General features: G+C 40.2%; 1 protein-coding gene across 1 annotated transcript; it reads left to right on the top strand.

Annotated features, from left to right (window-relative positions):
• The first annotated feature begins 1,802 nt into the window (after positions 1-1,802).
• On the top strand, positions 1,803-17,419 carry lin28b (lin-28 homolog B (C. elegans)). Its single transcript, XM_047049659.1, has 4 exons — positions 1,803-2,054; positions 2,656-2,846; positions 11,582-11,769; positions 15,857-17,419. The coding sequence occupies exons 1-4, from the start codon at positions 2,045-2,047 to the stop codon at positions 16,152-16,154; spliced, it is 687 nt and encodes a 228-aa protein (XP_046905615.1). The 5' UTR covers positions 1,803-2,044; the 3' UTR covers positions 16,155-17,419.
• Positions 17,420-18,812: the final 1,393 nt, after the last annotated feature.

An 18,812-nucleotide genomic window follows, 5' to 3' on the forward strand; every position in this document is an offset into this window, starting at 1 on the left:
TGGATTATGATACTATTACAAATTGTATTAAGAGAATTGGTTGCCTTTCCTTTCATTTTTGATGATTGAATGCACTATTTTACTATTTTCCACAGATAGAGGTTGGAAAATCCTTACAAACATAATATCTTCAACTTATAGGATAACATTTGACTTTGTCAACAATGTTTAGACTTTCTCAGCAAAGAAAATAAAAAGTGAGGAATTTGCTGGCATGAATGCATGCACAAAAGAAGAAATGAACCCCCACACTTTACGGAAAGAGAAAAAGAGAGACGAACCCTATGAACCCTTTGAACTCAATTGACAGCAATACAGGGTAAAGGCACATTTCCTCTGGGAGCCTAGAGATGGGGGTTGGGTAAGGTTGCCTAGGGTGAAGCAATCAAATTTCTGTGTTCTACTGCTTTGCAGCCTTTCCCTAGCCTAATTTACACGCCATCAAAAAGCCACCGTGACTCGTTTCCTGGCTTTATCATATAATAAAATATCATACATGCAATAGTGTGTCTGTTATGAGCCTAGTCAGTCATTAATTAAGCATGCCATTATAGAACGCTACTTGGTCCATTTGCATCCCACAGCCTACACGTCTAATTGGTTTGTTTTCTCGATCAGAAAAAGTTTTCTTAAGATATAGTGAGGCGATAACATCTGACACCAGTGGCCAACCCTGTGACCCAAACCGTAATGCTTTGGTCATTGCTGCGAGGCTGCTGCGCAGCATCTTCAAAAACAGAATTTGCTTGGGGGTTGGGCTGGGCTGGGCCGTGCTGGGCTGGGGGTAGGGGTAAGCTCATGAATTCCGGAGGGTGGACTCTTTGAGGTAGGGGGTGGGGGGGATTGTTGATTCATTCCTCAAACGTGTTTTTCCTCTTCTTCACACCCCCTCGGTACCCAGGGACGTGCCTCAAATTATGTTAAACCTAGACGATTTACTGCCATGTTATTGGTCTGTCAATGAGGATTTTGAGATCTAGATTGTTCAGTTTGTAGTCATCTGATCAGTGAAAAACGCTGGAAAGTTTTGCAATCCCCTTTGCTAATCTGTTCTAAAACACTGTAGGCATTCGATTTTTTTTCTTTCAAATCCTGTATTGAACAGGTGAGAGGTTTAAGTGGTATGTTGTGTTCCATAATTTACAGTATGTTAATTCCTTTACCTTGCCCATGATACTGTAGCTGGGAATTTCTTTTAAGTAAACAGCATCATGCAGTTTTAAGTCGATCCAGGGTTTTTGAAAGTCAAGGCTTCAAAATGTGTAAGATTTACTGAAGAGATGACCAAAGACATATAATAATCCTTTATAGAACAGTAAATTACATATTTCTTAATTAATATAATAATACATGGAGCAAATAGCCTAAAAAATAGCCGACTGTGTATAATCCTAAATGTTTACGAATATCTAACTGCAGGGTATTTGATATGTTTTAAGTTTAGGACATTCAAGTTATTGTCCAACAACCCTGTGACTGATTTAGTGTTATTTCTAGCAAATACATATGTTGAGATTTTATTACAATGTTCCAGCATACAATAACAAACTGAAACATGACTGACAATTTGAAATAACTGCTGCTCACAAGAACCTTGTTTGAATTGCACATCATTCGCGAGATAAAGATCATTATAAGCAATGCGCTGGTAGACTACTGGGACCTACTTGTCGGTTCCGAGTCCGTTTCCCTCGTTCCACTCCCCTCCCTGGATTCGTAGTGAAATTAGTAGCAAGAAAGCATGTAATTGACAAAGTCACGTGTTCAAAACGGGCACGGGCAGAGGCACCGCCAGCGAACGAGCGAATGAGAGAAGAAGAGGGAAAGAGAGAGAGATACAGCGATAGAAGTGGTTTGAGAGGAAGGGATTGAGGGAGACAGAGACATGACAAAATCTCAAAAGAGAGAAAGCACGCTGTACCATGCGAGCTAAATTTGTGACCGCTGGAATAGAGGATGTCGGATTAATGGTGACTATCACAACCCGTTTGCGCAGAGGAAGCTTTTCTATTGGAACTTTGGAACAGAGGGTCCGCGGGGAAACATGGCCGAAGGTTATTCTGCAATTATTTCAATTTTTTGGTCTCACTTTTTCATTTGATGCTATTGAAGGGGACTGCACTTCGCTAATGCTGTAGCCTTTACCTTATGTGTTATGCACCGCCTCCGATTATTGCCTTGTGAATAGATGTCTTGGGGTATTGTTAGAGTTGTTTATCTATGATAGAGTGCGTTTTGAGCTCAACAAGGCAACCATGTGTACACCTGCACTAAATACTGCACACTACGTTATATGTGCCCCCCCAAAATGTTCCAAGTTACACACGTTGTGAATGCATGTGTTGGGGCAAGCATTTCGCCTCGCAGCCATGAGTGAAGGCAACAACTAACTTTACAGCGATTTGCGATGTATAGACTAAGAATCATTCAACCATGCGCCACTTAACGCTTGAGTGATCGCGAAAATCGTTTCGAATGAGAGTTATAACGACAATGAATATTTCCTATGGGCCAGTGGCGGGGCTTCCCCCGTTTTCACCAAAAGAGGCTCCATTAAAGATGTGTACAAACCATAAGAGTGCTCGGGTTAATACTTAATCCCTCCTACGTCTATTAGATCATACTGTAACGTAACTACTTTCATTTGTCTTTTAGGAGGGGCGGGTAAAGGTGGCGGAGAAGACCCCGCCAAGTCAACCGAGCACGATGAGCGAACTCGGGTCCAGGTTCTGTCAGGGACAGGCCACTGTAAATGGTTTAATGTTCGGATGGGGTTCGGATTTATATCAATGACCAGCAGTGAGGGAAGCTCCGTTGAACCACCCCTGGATGTGTTCGTTCATCAAGTAAGTTCATACAAAGTATTAAAACATCTGCAATGAAGTTCTTATCTCGCCTGAACCGTGGATTTAAAAAATAAGGTTTTCTTAAGAGTTTGGTTATGTATTTTAGGAAGAATTATGGTTATTTTGATTCTGGTCATATTTAGAGTCTGCCCTTTCATAAGGCGAATGTCACTTGAAACAACTAGACTATAAGTCAGTCAATTTCCTCACAGAATGTTGTGGCAAGAATAATTATACAAATCAAAGATTATACTGCTATGGTTTACCGCAAATCCTTTACTTAATAAATTACGTCCTACTAAACATAGGGCTGAAAAATAAGTTGGGCTTCCTTAAAGCGACACGAACCCTCTCCCCTCCCTTACTTCCCCTTGAACTATGGAGGGAGACATTCGAGGGCTATGACAGAGTTTGTAGTTTTCTTTTGCCTCATGGACAAGAGAACATGTTGAAATCCTACCAACATGTCGGAAACTTTGTGCAAACACATCACTAATGTGTGGAATTATGAACGATATCTAAAAGTTTTAGCCTTGAGACCAGAGATGACAAATCATTGCTTGTTTCAGGTTAATGTTTACAATAAGCACAGAACACTAGTATGATCACGTTTCAAGCCCCCGATTAAAGTAAATAGGCTAAGGATAGCTTGTGTATTATAATATATTTATATAGATCTTAGACATATTGTCTTTCTATAACGACCATTTATGTAAAACACCATTGTTTTGTTCATTTCACCTCTCAGTAAAGGTGTAATTTTAATCTAAATCTACATCAACAAAACAACGTTTTTCCCTCGCGCTTTGAACCCTCTCTCTCTCTATCTCTCTCTCCCCCCCCCCCCCCCCCCCCCCCCCCCCCCCCTCTCTCTCTCTCTCTCTCTCTCTCTCTCTCTCTCTCTCTCTCTCTCTCTCTCTCTGCCGTTAAATCGTCTTTTAACGGTCCCATAAAGTTGCTTTAAAGACTCGAGAAGGAACGAAAGGGGATGAGGAGAGTCATTTTCACCATTTCATTTTCGCACCCGTTCAGTGTGGTGCTTTTATTGTGGACCCACGGGAAGTTATTTTAAACTAGAGGACATTATGGTTCAAATGTAGCACCCGACAGAAAGGCTTTGGAAAACATCTGTCGTGCATGAGTGAAACATCGTGCCCGATGCTGCTGTGCTAGACCAGCTACTGTTGAACATGATGTGCAGATGTCCAAATGTTATGCATTGCCTCTTCATGCCTTATCCAATAATGTTCCAACTGTGTTGCTATGACTGAACATTTATACTTTATAATCTTGTGTTTTTTAGTTTTCCATCACGTATTGACAAACTGTCACTGACATCAAATATTGTTGATTGCATAGACCCACAACACAACTAAACATATTATGCACTGATTTGGGGGGATTGAGTAATAACTTAATTGTGTGCATCAGATGTGAATGTGTGTGATCTACATACAGTCCTGATCACAAAGGGGAATACTATGAAATACATAAAAACAAACACCTTGATAACTCTGCAAAACTCTGCAAAAACTAGCTTTGGTTGATTGAGTAAAGCTACTGAAATACTGGGAGTCCTATTGTTTTATTCTTAAATCTAGTGTACAAAGATGTCTTGTTGGTTAACTGTTAATCTGAGTATTAATCTAAATGTCATAAATCTGATACAAGATAAATTGTAATAGGCCATGGATAGGCATTGATCATGACAAATCAGTTCAAGAATGGTATTTGGATTGAATAGATGTTGAATGTAACGTTACCTGGCTAAAGTTGTAGTCCATATTCTATGAGTTGATAGCACTCCTTGTTCGTGGAGGAGCTGGATGCCATACTTGTTTTCCACTGCCAAGACACTTGCCTTGCTGACCTAAGAATGCTCTAGACACATGCATATATTGACGTATTTATCGATGTAAGGATGTGTCCCATGATTAATGGTACTCATTTGAAAACGCTAAAAGGGCCTGTTCTGAGTGGTTTAGTTGAAGATAGTGAGAGTAAAAAGGAAACAGTGTGAGATAGTGTGTGTTTAGGTGTATGTGCAGGGGGGGTGAAAGTCAAAGAAAGGAGAAACATTTGGGGAAGTAGGTTGAGAAGGAGACAGGGTGGCTGAGAGGAACTGGACATATGAAGACTTGAGGACAGGAGTAGTGCTCCTAGGTTGTGAGGCAGTGGGAGGGGGAGAGGAGGAGTTGGAGTTGGTGAGGGGAAATGGGTAAGGAGATAGAGAACCAAGAGAGATGGTCAACACGGGAGAGGTAGAAGAGGAACAAATGGAAGGAGAAGGCATGGAAGAAGTAGCACAGGGAGAGAGAGAGGGGGAGGAGAAAGAAAGGAGTGAGGTAATGAGTACTTGTTCCGATCTTGACCACATTGAGCTCTTCCTGGGGGGCCCATGCATCCGTGGGAGCTGCGATCTTTTCCTATCTGGAGCGGTGTGTGAGAAACAAGAGAAAAACACAGAGAGAGAGATGGAAGGTTGAAGAGAGAGAGTGTGAATTTACCTATCATCTATTACTGGGAACTTCCTATAGTGTTATGAAAATTATCATTAGACCACTGCGCTTTGAGCACATGCAGCTTGAAGCCATGGCTGTTCGGTAAAGCACAGCATAGATGAAGCTAACATGTATTTGGATTTTGCTTTAGCCAATCAACACTGGTCTAGATAGCCATGACCTCTAAGTCCTATTGTACATGGTTAGTATCCCTGTGTGTGTGTCTGGTGAGTGTGCGTGGGGTTGAGATCTGGGGATTGCTCTCTCCTGAGACAGTCTTTTAAAATAGGAATTTTTCTATTTTTTCTCTCTCAAAAAGAGACATAAAAGGCCAGAGGGGTGGGTTTTCTCTGTCAGTTGATTATCAAGTCAAAACACTGCACCGTGTGCTGTGCTGTAGCTACTCATTTAGTCTTAAAGAGTGTATTTGCTTGTGTGTGAAGGAGATTGAGTGTGTGTGTGTTTGTGCTTCTTTTCTTTTTTATAAAGTGTCTACCAGGTCTTTAGTATGACATTTTTGGTTGTGTGTGCGTGTGAGAGCATGTGGACATACGTAAGTGTGTGTGTGTGCGTGTGTTTTTTTGCATAGCGAGGTTAAAGTGGGCCCCTAGTGAGATTAACCTCTGGTCCGTGTCACTGTTTGGCATGCAGGCCCCACCCCTCTCTGCCTCTAGATAGCCAGTATCAGGCTTTGTCTCTCCTGCAACACCACCCCCTCTCCCTCTCCACTACCAGCCCCTTCCACCCCACCCCTTTTTACTTCAACGCTTCAAAAAAAGCAAAAAAAAACGTGACTTCCTTCCGAAGAGTCAGCCATATACGGCAGAACATGATTAGTAATTGGGTAGGTGGTGGACATGCAGAGTGGTGCTAAAAACCGAGTGCAGCCATTAACATGGACCACAGACATGCTGTAAAACAGCATATTCCTGTTTGGTGGGTGATCGGAGGTGGTGGTTTCTCCACACAAAATCTCTGGTTTGGTTTGCCTTTGTGTGTAATTATTTGATTATTAGTGTCATTTTTTTATCAAATATTGCAAAAAAAGACGATAAGAAATGAGAGGAAATCCAAAGTTTTACTTTCGTTGTTGATACGACACAACGTTTTTTTTTTGTCTCAAGGAATAATTTATGATTTATTAATCACTCAATTAATAATTATACAGTAGTAGTCTTGGAACGACAGTCCGCCTAGTTATGAATTGAGAAGAACATTCGTTTTTTGACATGTTTTCTTAAGATTGTTGATACTGTATCAACATATCAGATTTTACCATTTATCGAACCAGACAAAACTACATCTTTATGAAATTGTTTTGAAACAAATGAAACAATAAAAGCCAAACCTAGTGAGTTGATTTTAATCTCAATCGATATGGAGGAAATGAGACAGATTTGTTGTTGTTTAAAGAAAGAATGACTCAATAATTACAGAATAATATTAAACGTGAAGGAAACCCCACTATATAAACTGTTTTGAAAAATCAATAAACGTATTTTCTTAATTTGTTTTTGAATTTACGTTTTAAGTTCAAGAACAGTTTAAATTATTTAACTTGAGAGATTAAAGACATGGAATAAAGATAACTTGACACAACTGAGTCAGTCATGTATTATATTCAAATGATGACTACCCATAATTCAACAGGATCCATCCATCCATACTATCCATCTAGGAGAAGTTTTGATCTTTTCAAACCCACACTGAGTGTTTTTGAGACATCTATGAACCACAAAACAAAAACAAGGTAACCATGCCAAAACCCAGGCTTGCATTTAGCACCTTAAGTGACCTACACGTCCATTTTTTGGAGCCTGTTCAGTTTATTCATCAGAGTCCATCACTACACCTTGCTTACATTTTCGCCTCCTCACTAGACTCAAAGGAACGACACACATCATGTATCGGTTCGTGGTCATAATCAGGGGTGTTGCATGTTGTTAATTTGGTGCAGGGGAAACGTGAACGTTCTAAAGTGTTTGATGGGGGCTGGGCGGGGGTCATGGGTCAGGACCACTAATGAAAAGGTGTAGAGGAGAGCTGGGGTGTCAGCGCAGGCTATGAGGGCTTTGTTGGAGGTTAGCAATTTTTTTTCTTATTCTACTTTCTTTTCTTCCATGTTCTCTTCTTCTTTGGTTTATATGCATCCTGTTGGTGGGTCACGTCCATCTGGGGCAATCCGGGCCAGCTTTGTCCACTTAGTATTTCCTGTGTGTAAAAAGCTACTTAATGGCACTGCACCACATGGTGGACGACGCCATCCCCTCCTCTTGCTCTCCCCCTCCTCACACACACACACACTGTATTTCCACTAGGCGGCTCTGGTCAGGCTGGCCTGAGTTTTTTCTGGCATCCCATAATGACCTACCACACAGCCTGCTGTCGCCATGAAGAGATTGGAGGAGAGTTCATCCCCCTCCCTCTCTTCTTCCCATCCCCTCATGTTACACTTCCTATATTGATTGCTCTGGTTGGCGATGACGATGGCTAGTGTGATGAAAAGGAGAGCTATTTTGATCCCGGATGTAAGATCTGTATTGATCACTCTCTCCTTCCGACACTCCCTCACACACACTCTCACACACTGACGCACACATACACACAAACACACACAGCCACACACACTGTTACACATGCAAATACACTGATACATAAATATTTACAAGTGTACTGACTGATACCCTCCTGATCTATAGGTGTGCTTGCTTGAGTTGGTAGTAATTATTGGGCCGTGGATGTGTGTTGTGGGATGGGTGGGGGGTTGGGGGGCTCTTAAGGGTCCCCTTAAGGCGGATGGGGTGGGGTTGGTGGGGGTATTGCTACCCCTGACCCACAGATTTCTGCCGCTGACCTGCGGGGCTCTTGATCAAGTGGGGGTTTTGTTCTCGGGGGCTCCTCAGCTCAGGCGCTGATCAGGAGTTGCTCCTCCATTGGAGCTGAACAGAATGCGCTGGAGGCATTTCCACAGGCCTACCCCCACCCCCACCGGCCACAGTCCCCTCCCCCCTTCTCTCTCTCTTCTCTTCTCATCCAACCCAAGCCCCTAACCGTACACCCACCACCTCTGCGCCCAGCCACTCCTCCATTTTGTTCTCCCTCTTCCTTTGCGCTTTCCCTACATCTCTGTTGCATCTCTCTCTCTCTCCCCTTGCTCTCTGTCTCTTGGCCATGCCCTGCCCTGACCTCTGTGTGTAAACTGAAACCAGACAGGACACCCGCCAGGTCACTCAAGAGGAGGGGACTCCCATTACAGGTTTTGATCGTTGAGATTCACACACGCACATGCATATGTATGTGTTGGCGTGAATGCAAGCTCTCTCTCTGTCTCAGATAAGCAGACACGTTCACATTTACACAAATGCACACACAAAGGAATTTTTGTTTCTCAGACCAGTATATATACAGTATTAAGGTGTCCTATAAACAAATGATAATTCCTCATTGTTCTCAATGTATTTTCACAAAACAAGTATAAATCTTGCATTCATAAGCTACCCAATTATGATTACACTAGAAACAGACTGTCTTTTTAAAATATTCATAATGTGATTTTTTTGTAAACTCATGTTTACATATTTCTGGTGAACTAGAGGAGTTGTGTGGTTTCCTCACTATTGCAGTGTTTTGAGGGTTAGAGGGGGTTGGGGTGCCGAGCAAGCCAGTGAACTTTGACCTGGTAAGACAAGCTGCATTCATTGGTCGGTGACAGGAGAGGAAGAGGCTCATTGATTACTGCAGACCACTCGTCAATGGTTATTCACCAGCACTTAAAGGAGAGGATACATCTGCGCATTTCTCTTCGTATAATACAAAAGATTCTATGAATTCAAGTCCTTTTAAGTTTTAACTAGAAGTAGCTGCAGAGGTATCCTACCTCTATCAAACTATGTGAAACAGAGAATAGAAAATTAACTGTGGTCCTCCGAATTCGATTTATTGAATGATACCATTGGCTGGCTTGTCTCATATATTTTCGTTTAGTCATACAGACACACTGTTCTTTTCATATTTTTTCTCTTATTTCACTCCCCACTCTCCTTCTGTCATCCCCTGTTGTGAGTGAGTGCCCCTTTGAATGGAAGTGTGGAATCATTGCTCTCCTTCACTCCCCATCACTAATCCTTTCCTTTTCCTCTCTCCCACATCTTCTACCAAAACATCCAAAATGGCTTCCCTTTGCAAGCAACAGTAGTGAGCTCAAGTGACCTTACCACACAACCTATCTGCTAACCAGACAGAGAAGCAAAGAGAAAGTGGCACAAATGAATGTGTAAATGGATGTAGTGGATGACTATAGGTGTGCACTCAACCTCTACACTCAGCATTAAAATAGTTGTGTTCAGCTTGTTAGCACAGTTTTACTAGTCCTTATGGGAAGTACGTAATTTAAAAAAAAAATGTAATACTTTGTCACAAAGTCCAGTTAGGGGATTGTACCAGCTAATGATTACAATTGTTGATTTTGTTAATGTAGTGATTATAACTATCTCAACTAAACTGTTAAATTGATTAGCTTCAGACCTCAGATGAGAAGTAAAAAAATTGGTCTTAAAAAATGTAACAAGATAAAAATCTTAATTGGATTGACAAAAATATATGTATTCAAATGTTTAAGTATTGTATTTTTGTATTTATTTTTATAGTCACTTGAATTAGTATGTGCAATGGAGTTGGAATATAATAATGACAATTATTTGTATGTATTGTATTTAATTTACAGCCATTAACTTAATATTTTACTTTTTAACTTTTGAAAACCAGAAGTTACCTAATCTGAATGGATGCAATAACTCCCTTAGCCATGAATTTGTTTAATAAATATTTTAGCTGCAGACAGATTTAATAAATTCTGGACAATTAATAATTCGATTTTGAGGTGAGATTATACAGTACATTTTAAACTACTCAAAGTTGAATGGATTACAACAATTGACCGATAGTAAAATTGAAAGGCTGTTGAAATGACACAGCAAGTTAAAAGGGATTGCTTTCCTTCAGTGTCAGAGTAAATTTATATTACTCTATTATATATATTTATATAGAATATACACATATAACTATAAGTATTTATCGTGTTTAGTTGTTTAGCTTATGAGCTGTTAACTTGCCAAGTTACCAAGTTAAAAAGTTAAAAAGTTGGATCACATTGGTAAGTTTATTAATAGATAATTACATTTGTATGTATATGTTAACAATCAGAAACATTGTTATGTCAGAGAGAGAAAGTAAAAAACTGGTTTTGTTTATTCCTACCATCCTTTTTTGTACATGTAATTGTACAGGTACAGCACAAGTTTGAAAATATTTTACCGGTCAAGTTAGATTTATGAAGCATATTTTGAACATACCTTTAATAACTTAAACTGCAGTTTAAACTTCAAAACTCATGTAAACCTTTTTATTCGTTTGTATTTTAGAATGTAACTTTAATTGAATATACTTTCTATTATATATATATATAAATGTATATTTATTTATTTTTCAATAACTCTCTTCCACCTTTAGTTTTGTTGCTCTTTTTGTGTTTTATTTTGTCCCTCTTTCTCATGTATGAATCATTTCACAGTACATTCTCACTTCTTATTCCCTTAACATCTCATGAGACATTTTGTTTCTCTTGTGAAGCAATACAGAGAGAGTTATTTATATGGCTGAGAACAGTATAGGTTTGCACCAAGTTATATGTTCCTTGCGTGGGTGTGTATTTACTATGAGTTGGCCTCAGGACAATTAATAGAGGTCATCAATGACAGCCATTCTGCACTGTGCAACTCACTATTATAAATCAAAACCAACATGTGTAGGGTAGTGTATGTGTCGTCAAGCAATTAATCATTTAGATTAATGAATGACTTTGAAAGTCAAATATTCATTTTTTGGGGAGGAGGAACTGACAGCATTGTGTGGAGGATAACAGAGTATTCCTTCCTCCGCCTGCAGAAGGAAATGGTGTCTTAGCGATAACCAGATATGGGGAGGAAAGGATGCAACCTCCACTCAGATAAGCACCTTGCAGCTATAACGCCATGAAAGTTCGTTTTCAGATCGTTAATGTTCTTTCCAGTTAGTGTGGCACAATTCTCTGTTCGTTTTTACTGTCGTAAATGAACATAAAAACATATTGAAACCTTTAAAAATTAGGTAATGAAATTCCTTCTGTGGTTGGGATTATTAGAAAAAAAATGTATATTGGTTACTTAAAGGGGTGGACTTTTGTTTTGTCACTGACAGAGCAAGCTGGTCATGGAGGGCTTCCGCAGCCTGAAGGAGGGGGAGCAGGTGGAGTTCACCTTTAAGAAGTCCTCCAAGGGCCTGGAGTCCCTGCGGGTAACAGGTCCGGGTGGGGGACCCTGTGCTGGCAGCGAGAGGAGACCTAAAGGGAAGGCCCCACCCCTGAAACGCAAACCAAAGGGTGACCGGTGAGTATTTGATTTTGGCAAGATCCCAGCAATATCCCTTTGGACTCTCTGCATCAGAATCCAAAGATTAATGTATGTCAAGATAAAGAATGTTATTGTTATGGGAAGATATTTGTTAATGTTCTAGTTTTCAGAATTTTATGAACATAATTAACAATTATGTTGATTATGTATTCATGAACATAATAACATGGTTATTTGAACAATTTTATATAATTTCAACCATTCAACTTGTGTGACAAGTCAAACCTTCATGGTGACAACATCTGAGAGAGTCGGATTTCTAAGGTTGTAAAGGAGTGCATATCTATTTTTTGGAATGTTATAAATGTTTTTCTGTTCCATTGTCAGGGCATTTCTCGGCGTGTTGAGATTATGGATTCAATCTATTCGGTCTAGCCAAGTACATGCCTGTTGCCATGGTTATGCTGCTCCATGATAAGACGTTGAATAGGGTACTTTGGCTGCTATTTAAAGTCAATTTGCCAGCCTCTACATTAGAGGGGACTGCATTAAGAGTTCAAAACCGATTCATGTGCATTTCAATGCACTTAGCCACCCCCAAGCATTCAATCAAAAGAAATGAAATTCACAAAGGGGATGTTTACCAATATCTTCAAAATGTGGCATCTATGACACTGTATGATGCCCATGTGTGAATTAACCTTCTCCTATAAGGTTATGTTCTCTTCCTCGCACAATTCAAATGACTGGTCTTTGCCTGTGTATAACATCACCTGCTGAGGTAGCAAACAGAAACAGATGTACAGTATATGGTGCCTTTTGTAGGTGGGTACTTGAACATGATGGCTACCTTATATTACTATTTCTAAGGCTAGGAATTGCTTATGCAATTCCCTTTGTGAGCTGCAAGGGTAGAGACAGTAGGTGTTTGGCTAACCCTCCCCCTAGCTAAAGGATCCTTTGTCTCAATGTGAGAAAATAAATCTGTTGTTTACCAAATGGAAAACCCTATCTGCATAGAGGGTTCCCTGATTGCTTTACACCTCTGAATTATTCATTTTATTTGGGATAATTCCCCCTATGGTTGCTGTACGTGAGTGTGTGCACAAGGCTATTTGAGATTGGCAGGAACTTGTGGCTTCATTTGTAAACTGGTGGGATGCAGACAAGCGGCCGTGGCCGCTTCGCTACTCTGCCCCCTTCTGGTTCTACCTCCACATGGCGACGTTAATTCTGTGAATGGTAGAATCCAGGGTTGACAGAATGTCTGTAACCAACAGATGTCATCTCCATGGCAAAGGAGCGCTTTAGCTCTCAACTTACATTAAACTAAAACACAGAATTTGATTTGATGGCAGATAAACCTTATAAAACCACACTAATTGTTTGACGTTATTTCGGACAATAGCTAAAATGCTAACTGTGTGACTGTAGTACTTATGGACACCAAGCTGCCTGATTCTATCTTCAAAGAAACACATTTCAATTGTATTAATGATATGCAAGTTAAATACAAGTTCCCACAATTATCAAGTTATCAAGAGCCATATGCAACAGATCTTTGGTATGCATGTGGCCTGTAGACTAATATGTAAGACACTTATAAATGTACTTTTGTGCAAGCTTCTTCTTCAGAATTGACTAACGATCAAAAAGCAAGTCTAAAACCATATACAATAAGAATGTCTGCTTAAAAAATGTGAACATAGAACAATCTGAACTAGATTTCAACATAAATAAATAATTTGGAGAACATTTCAGAAGTGTCTCATTATAGAATTTCTACAAACATAAGATGCTTCTCTTCATTCCATCATGGGACAAAAAAAAAGAAGCTTTTAGCACTAACATTATTATTTTTTTTTTTTATTGACTTCTGTTGTCTGTAGGCCGATATTGCCGCTACGGATAGGATGCCAATCATTAAACGTATCACTATCTAATCTAAAATCAGAGTATTTCCCAATATGCCATCAAGCTCATCAAAAAGGTTCTGAGTTTCACACAAAGTAACGAAACTGAATCAGAACAGTTGAACTGCACTTTCATATTTAAACCTGCCGCAACATTTAGTTATAATGCTTCAGTACCAATTTAAAGCCTTTAGGAACATCTGTAGATATGAATGTTTCTTTATATTTAATCTGAAATCAACACATTTTTTATTACCATATTCTAACAGACGGTAGGTAGGTAGCTGTAGTACTCTTCAAAGCAGGTGGCAAAAATGTGTGCTGCAAAACATTAGAGAATAAGCATTAAAATTGTATTTTTTTTTAATGTTAGCTGAAATGGTTACATAAAGTTACATATCTGCTAATCTGTTATGAAATGACAATGCTATACAGTATGCTTAGATCCTATACGTCCACCAAAAAGGAAGATTTTACATTTATGTCTCAAACTGTATTAACATTTTTAGATATTGAGTAAACTGCCTTCCATACACTTTAAATTAGCATAAGTCAGAATCAGAATCAGAAGGGATTTTATTCACCATGAATGTTTGCACAAACAAGGAATTTACTTTGGCAGGGAGGTGCATATATTAAACATAAAGGAATATTGAAACTTAAATATGTGGACTAACTATACAAAAGGAGCAAAGTCTAGCTAATACTAAGGGGGGACTAGCTAATACTAAGGGGAATAAAAAATAAAATATAAGTAGCCAGAATGTCAAGTAAATTGTTTCTTAACATTTACATTACATTTACATTTATTCATTGAGCAGACTCTTTTATCCAAAGCGACTTCCAAGAGAGAGCTTTACAAAAGTGCATAGGTCACTGATCATAACACCGAGATATCCCCAAACATTGCGGGTAGCCAAACATGAAACATACATTGTGAAAAAAACTATGCCAAAGGGAAGAACCATAAGAGAATGTAGTTAAACAAGTTACAATTAAAGAACATGAACCTCAAAAAAGTGTACCTGTAGAAAAGCAAGCAACAGTAAAAATATTTCAGTGAGTACAATAATTTGTTATCATTTACAGCTAACCAACAAGAGAAACACGTCTCTAAGTTAGAGTCATTGTGATCCTGGAGGAAACTAACATCATGTCCAGCAAATAATTCCTAGGTACCGTTGTATCCGTTGTAACATTCGTCCAAAGTTTCACTCGCAACAGTTGAGAATAGTCAGATGCAGATATTTATATTGTTACTGTTCGGCTAGCAACATTCTTCCACAGGCCTCCCTGTAACCCTGCAGTTCCTTGGTAACACAAAAGGTCTGTCTAAACTCTTTATTGAACCTGATCTATTCGTCTCTCTGGTTCTGCAAAAGACACCCAGTTAATTAGCCATGTACAGATCTGTACACAAAAAGCACACAAAAGGATGAAGCCTGGGTCACTCTCATTTGACAGTGTCTGTTTCGGTAATGAAAGTGGATGTTAATAGTAAATAAGATAAAGACTATTTACTCACATATCATTGCCTCTATTCATCACATATTTCCAAGCAATTAAGGGGGAATCGAAATGGACTTGAACTTGTGCTCTGTGCTTTTTTCTTTCTGGGTGTTTTGTTGATTCCTACATTTTGTGGGTGAGGAGAGCTTCCCAAGGTTGCTCATCTGAGAACATGGAATTCTCTTGCCATGAGAGAGATGTCAATTGTTTAATGGCCTTCAGTGCCTGCTTCTTTATAATCATAAAACATTAACAGCAGCAGCCAAATGTCTTTCTCCTCAAACCTGGCATTTTCTTCAAAAATATAAAGCAATCGATTTTTTTTACAATTAGTTTATTTCTTTATATGAATTTAAATTAATGTGCTTTCCTGACTATAAGTTATATGAAGAGTGGACAGGCTTTACAGTAGTCACGTTACCAATGTAACAATTTGTCCAGCATCTGTGAGATTCATATAATGTTGTAGACATGCATATTGCTTCATAATATAACCAGACCTTCCCCAGATGGAAACCTGTGTTATACTCCCACCTAGTGGTGGAGGAAAGTAAAAGCTGAACTTTAATTGCAGCAGGTTGACCAAATACATATTCTACATATTCACATGAAAATGATCAGTGACTAACCTATAGCTATTGCTCTCCCCTCTCTGCCCTCCCTCTGTCTCTGTCTTTTACGTCTCTCTCTGTCTGCTACAGCTGTTATAACTGTGGAGGTTTGGACCACCACGCTAAGGAATGTGACCTGCCCCCCCAGCCAAAGAAATGCCACTACTGCCAGAGCATCACGCACATGGTGGCCCAGTGTCCACACAAGGCGCTGGTGCCCCCTGCAGGTTCTCAGGACCCCCACGCCTCTACCTCAGGGCCTCCCGGGACCTACCTCTACCTACCGGAGGAGGAGGAGCAGTCGGGCTCCTCCCCGCCAGAGGGCCCCTTGTCCTCCCCAGAGGAGCCCCAGACGCACCGAGATGCCCAAAAGTGGAGGAAACCCTGAACGTTCCAGTGACATGGGGGGAGGGAGGGGGCGGGCAGCCGTGAGGCATCAGCTCCGCCCCTGCCTACCCCGCCACCCTCCTCTGTCACCCCAAGAACCCCCCCGCCTCATCTACCTCACGCTTGTGAAAAAAAGGGGGGGGAGGGTTTGTAATCTTTCGACCAGTGCAGCTATGGCAACGATCGTCGTCCTTGAGGGTACGGGCACGTGTGAATGTGTGTGACTGACTGTGTGTGCTGTCATCGGGTGCAGCTATGGCAACGATCGCTGGGTTACCGGCTCGTGGGTGTTACTGACTATGTAATGCATGCGTTTAAACAGTGCAGCTGTAGGTTGAAATGAGAAAAGACATGGCGTGTCAGTCTTGGTTGGATGACTGTTGGGTTGAATGAGGTTTGATGTTTTTACCAGGACCCAGCAGTTGCTCACCCATAATGCTTTGTCTAAAAGCGTTCTGAATATAGGATTGTATTTCTTTTTTACTATACACCATTGACCTCAATACCAAATAATCATATTACATACTGATTCTAAGAGTCGTTCAGGCATATTGTAGATATTGATGGAAATGTCACAAAGCGGAGATTGACAAAATGTTTCAGTCTATCAGAAAAATTTCACGTGGCTCGTTCTTTGCAGGGGCGTTGGCCAGTCAACCGTGGTGAAGGGTTTGATTAAGTTCCTGCATGTCACTGACCCTGCTGGCAAAGCACAACTCACCTGCACCCAGCATCCTTTTGTCTTACCGAATATGAATTGCACCAACTGACTGTTGGTTTGAAGTGTGTGTGTGTTTGTACGTGGCTAGTTTTTGAGAGAGAGAGAGAGAGAGAGAGAGAGAGAGAGAGAGAGCGAGCGAAAGAGAGAGAGAAGCTGAGACTTTTTGTTCAGTGGTACTAACGTTGGACTAAAGATTGCTGGTGTCAGAGGCAGGCAAGGTTGATAGATGCATGTGTGCATTCTTGCTTTTGTGTGTGTGGATGAGTGTGCACGGAAGACAAAGTGACAGAGAGATTGTTCTTTTTGGATATGTAACAGTGAGGTGGAATTGAGAAACAGATCTAGGCTTTGAAATTAGGGCCCTCTGTTGTCCACTTGATATTACCAGATATATTTTCTATAATCATATATAGATATGCCTTAGATAAAAAAAAAAAAATATATATATATATATATTATCCCGCTAGTGTATTAGATTAGTTCCATAGACACATTCACCAGTATTTAAGTGGACTCCAGTGTTTCCCACAGATTAGAAACCTAATTGTGGCGGGGAGGGGTGGGGGTTGTCAGACGGGGGGGGGGGGGGGGGGGGGGGGGGGGGGTCGTAATAATTCCTTCGTTAATAATTCTTTACAGTTAATTTGTTAGTAATTTGTTACATTAAATATTAATCCAAAATGATTCACACCTTCACAAAATTAACAACAACTAACATATTATTTCTGCATTATGCATGTAGCAACCCTAGTGCTAAACAACTATTTAACTGGTTGGCTCCATGACGCCGGGTAAGCTAGCTCTTGAGACTTCTCACCAAAAGAACGAAGGGGAAACTTCGAGTACTGTAATTAGCTCTGGATAAGAGCGTCTGCTAAATGACTAAATGTAAATGTGAGTAAGGTACCTCGCGAAAAGTAGCCTCAACTTTTCTCGACTTTTAGCTACGGCACTAATGCTGAAGGCTCGCTGATATAGCTGTCGGTCTTACTAGAACGGCATATGTATGCGTTGTTGTTGCTAACGTGTGCTGACGTTGTGACTGTGCATATGTGAGAAAGACGCATGAGTGACAGAGAGACGGAGGGAGAGCAGGGGAAAGGAAATGCAGCTGAACGAATACGCTGCGTGTTTTAACCTAAATAGCGATAAAAACAAATATTTTACGAAACGCAATGTGTGGCGGCCGGTGTTGATTCTGTGGCGCACCGCCACAAATTAGTCTATGTGTGGGAAACACTGGACTCTGTCTAGATTTTGGTTGTTGGCTAATTAGTTGAGGATAGTGTCACAGTTTCAGTCACAAAACAAGTCATTAATATATGTATAAGAATATAGGATACTATTGAAAAGCTATTAACTTTAAATCATGAGTATATATGGTAACAAGTCATTCCTGACATAGTTGGAAGAAAGCCCTGTCTTCTGCATAAGATTCAATGTTGTTCGCTTCACCTCTCTTTGACCATGACATCACTTGTTTGGCTGTATGACATCACTTGTTTGGCTTTATGACATTTTTCATCTAGTTGTATGACATCACTCATTTAGCTTTATGACATCAATCATTAACCATTATTACTCATTTATCTGTATAGTCACTCATCAACCAGTACGACATCACTCATTTAGCTGCATGACATCACTTGTAGGACATCTTCCGTTTGTTTCTCTTTTAGTATGAAGTAAATCTGTATATTTAACTTTTTTTTTACCTCAATCTCGCTGTAAGTCAATTTGAATTTCCTCACATCTGCTTCCATTGTTTGAACACCAGTCCCTCATATTTGTTGAGTTGTGTTGGCCTAAGTCTGACTTCTAACACCTTTCACTGTATCTACCCGACATCCTGATCTGTACCTGACATCACTTTCCCTGTCATGCGGACCCCAGTCTCTTCTCTTCTTTGTCCCAGCATCATCTGTTTAGGGACAACAT

This window comes from Hypomesus transpacificus, chromosome 26, assembly GCF_021917145.1.
Source record: "Hypomesus transpacificus isolate Combined female chromosome 26, fHypTra1, whole genome shotgun sequence".
Classification (NCBI taxonomy): Eukaryota; Metazoa; Chordata; class Actinopteri; order Osmeriformes; family Osmeridae; genus Hypomesus; species Hypomesus transpacificus.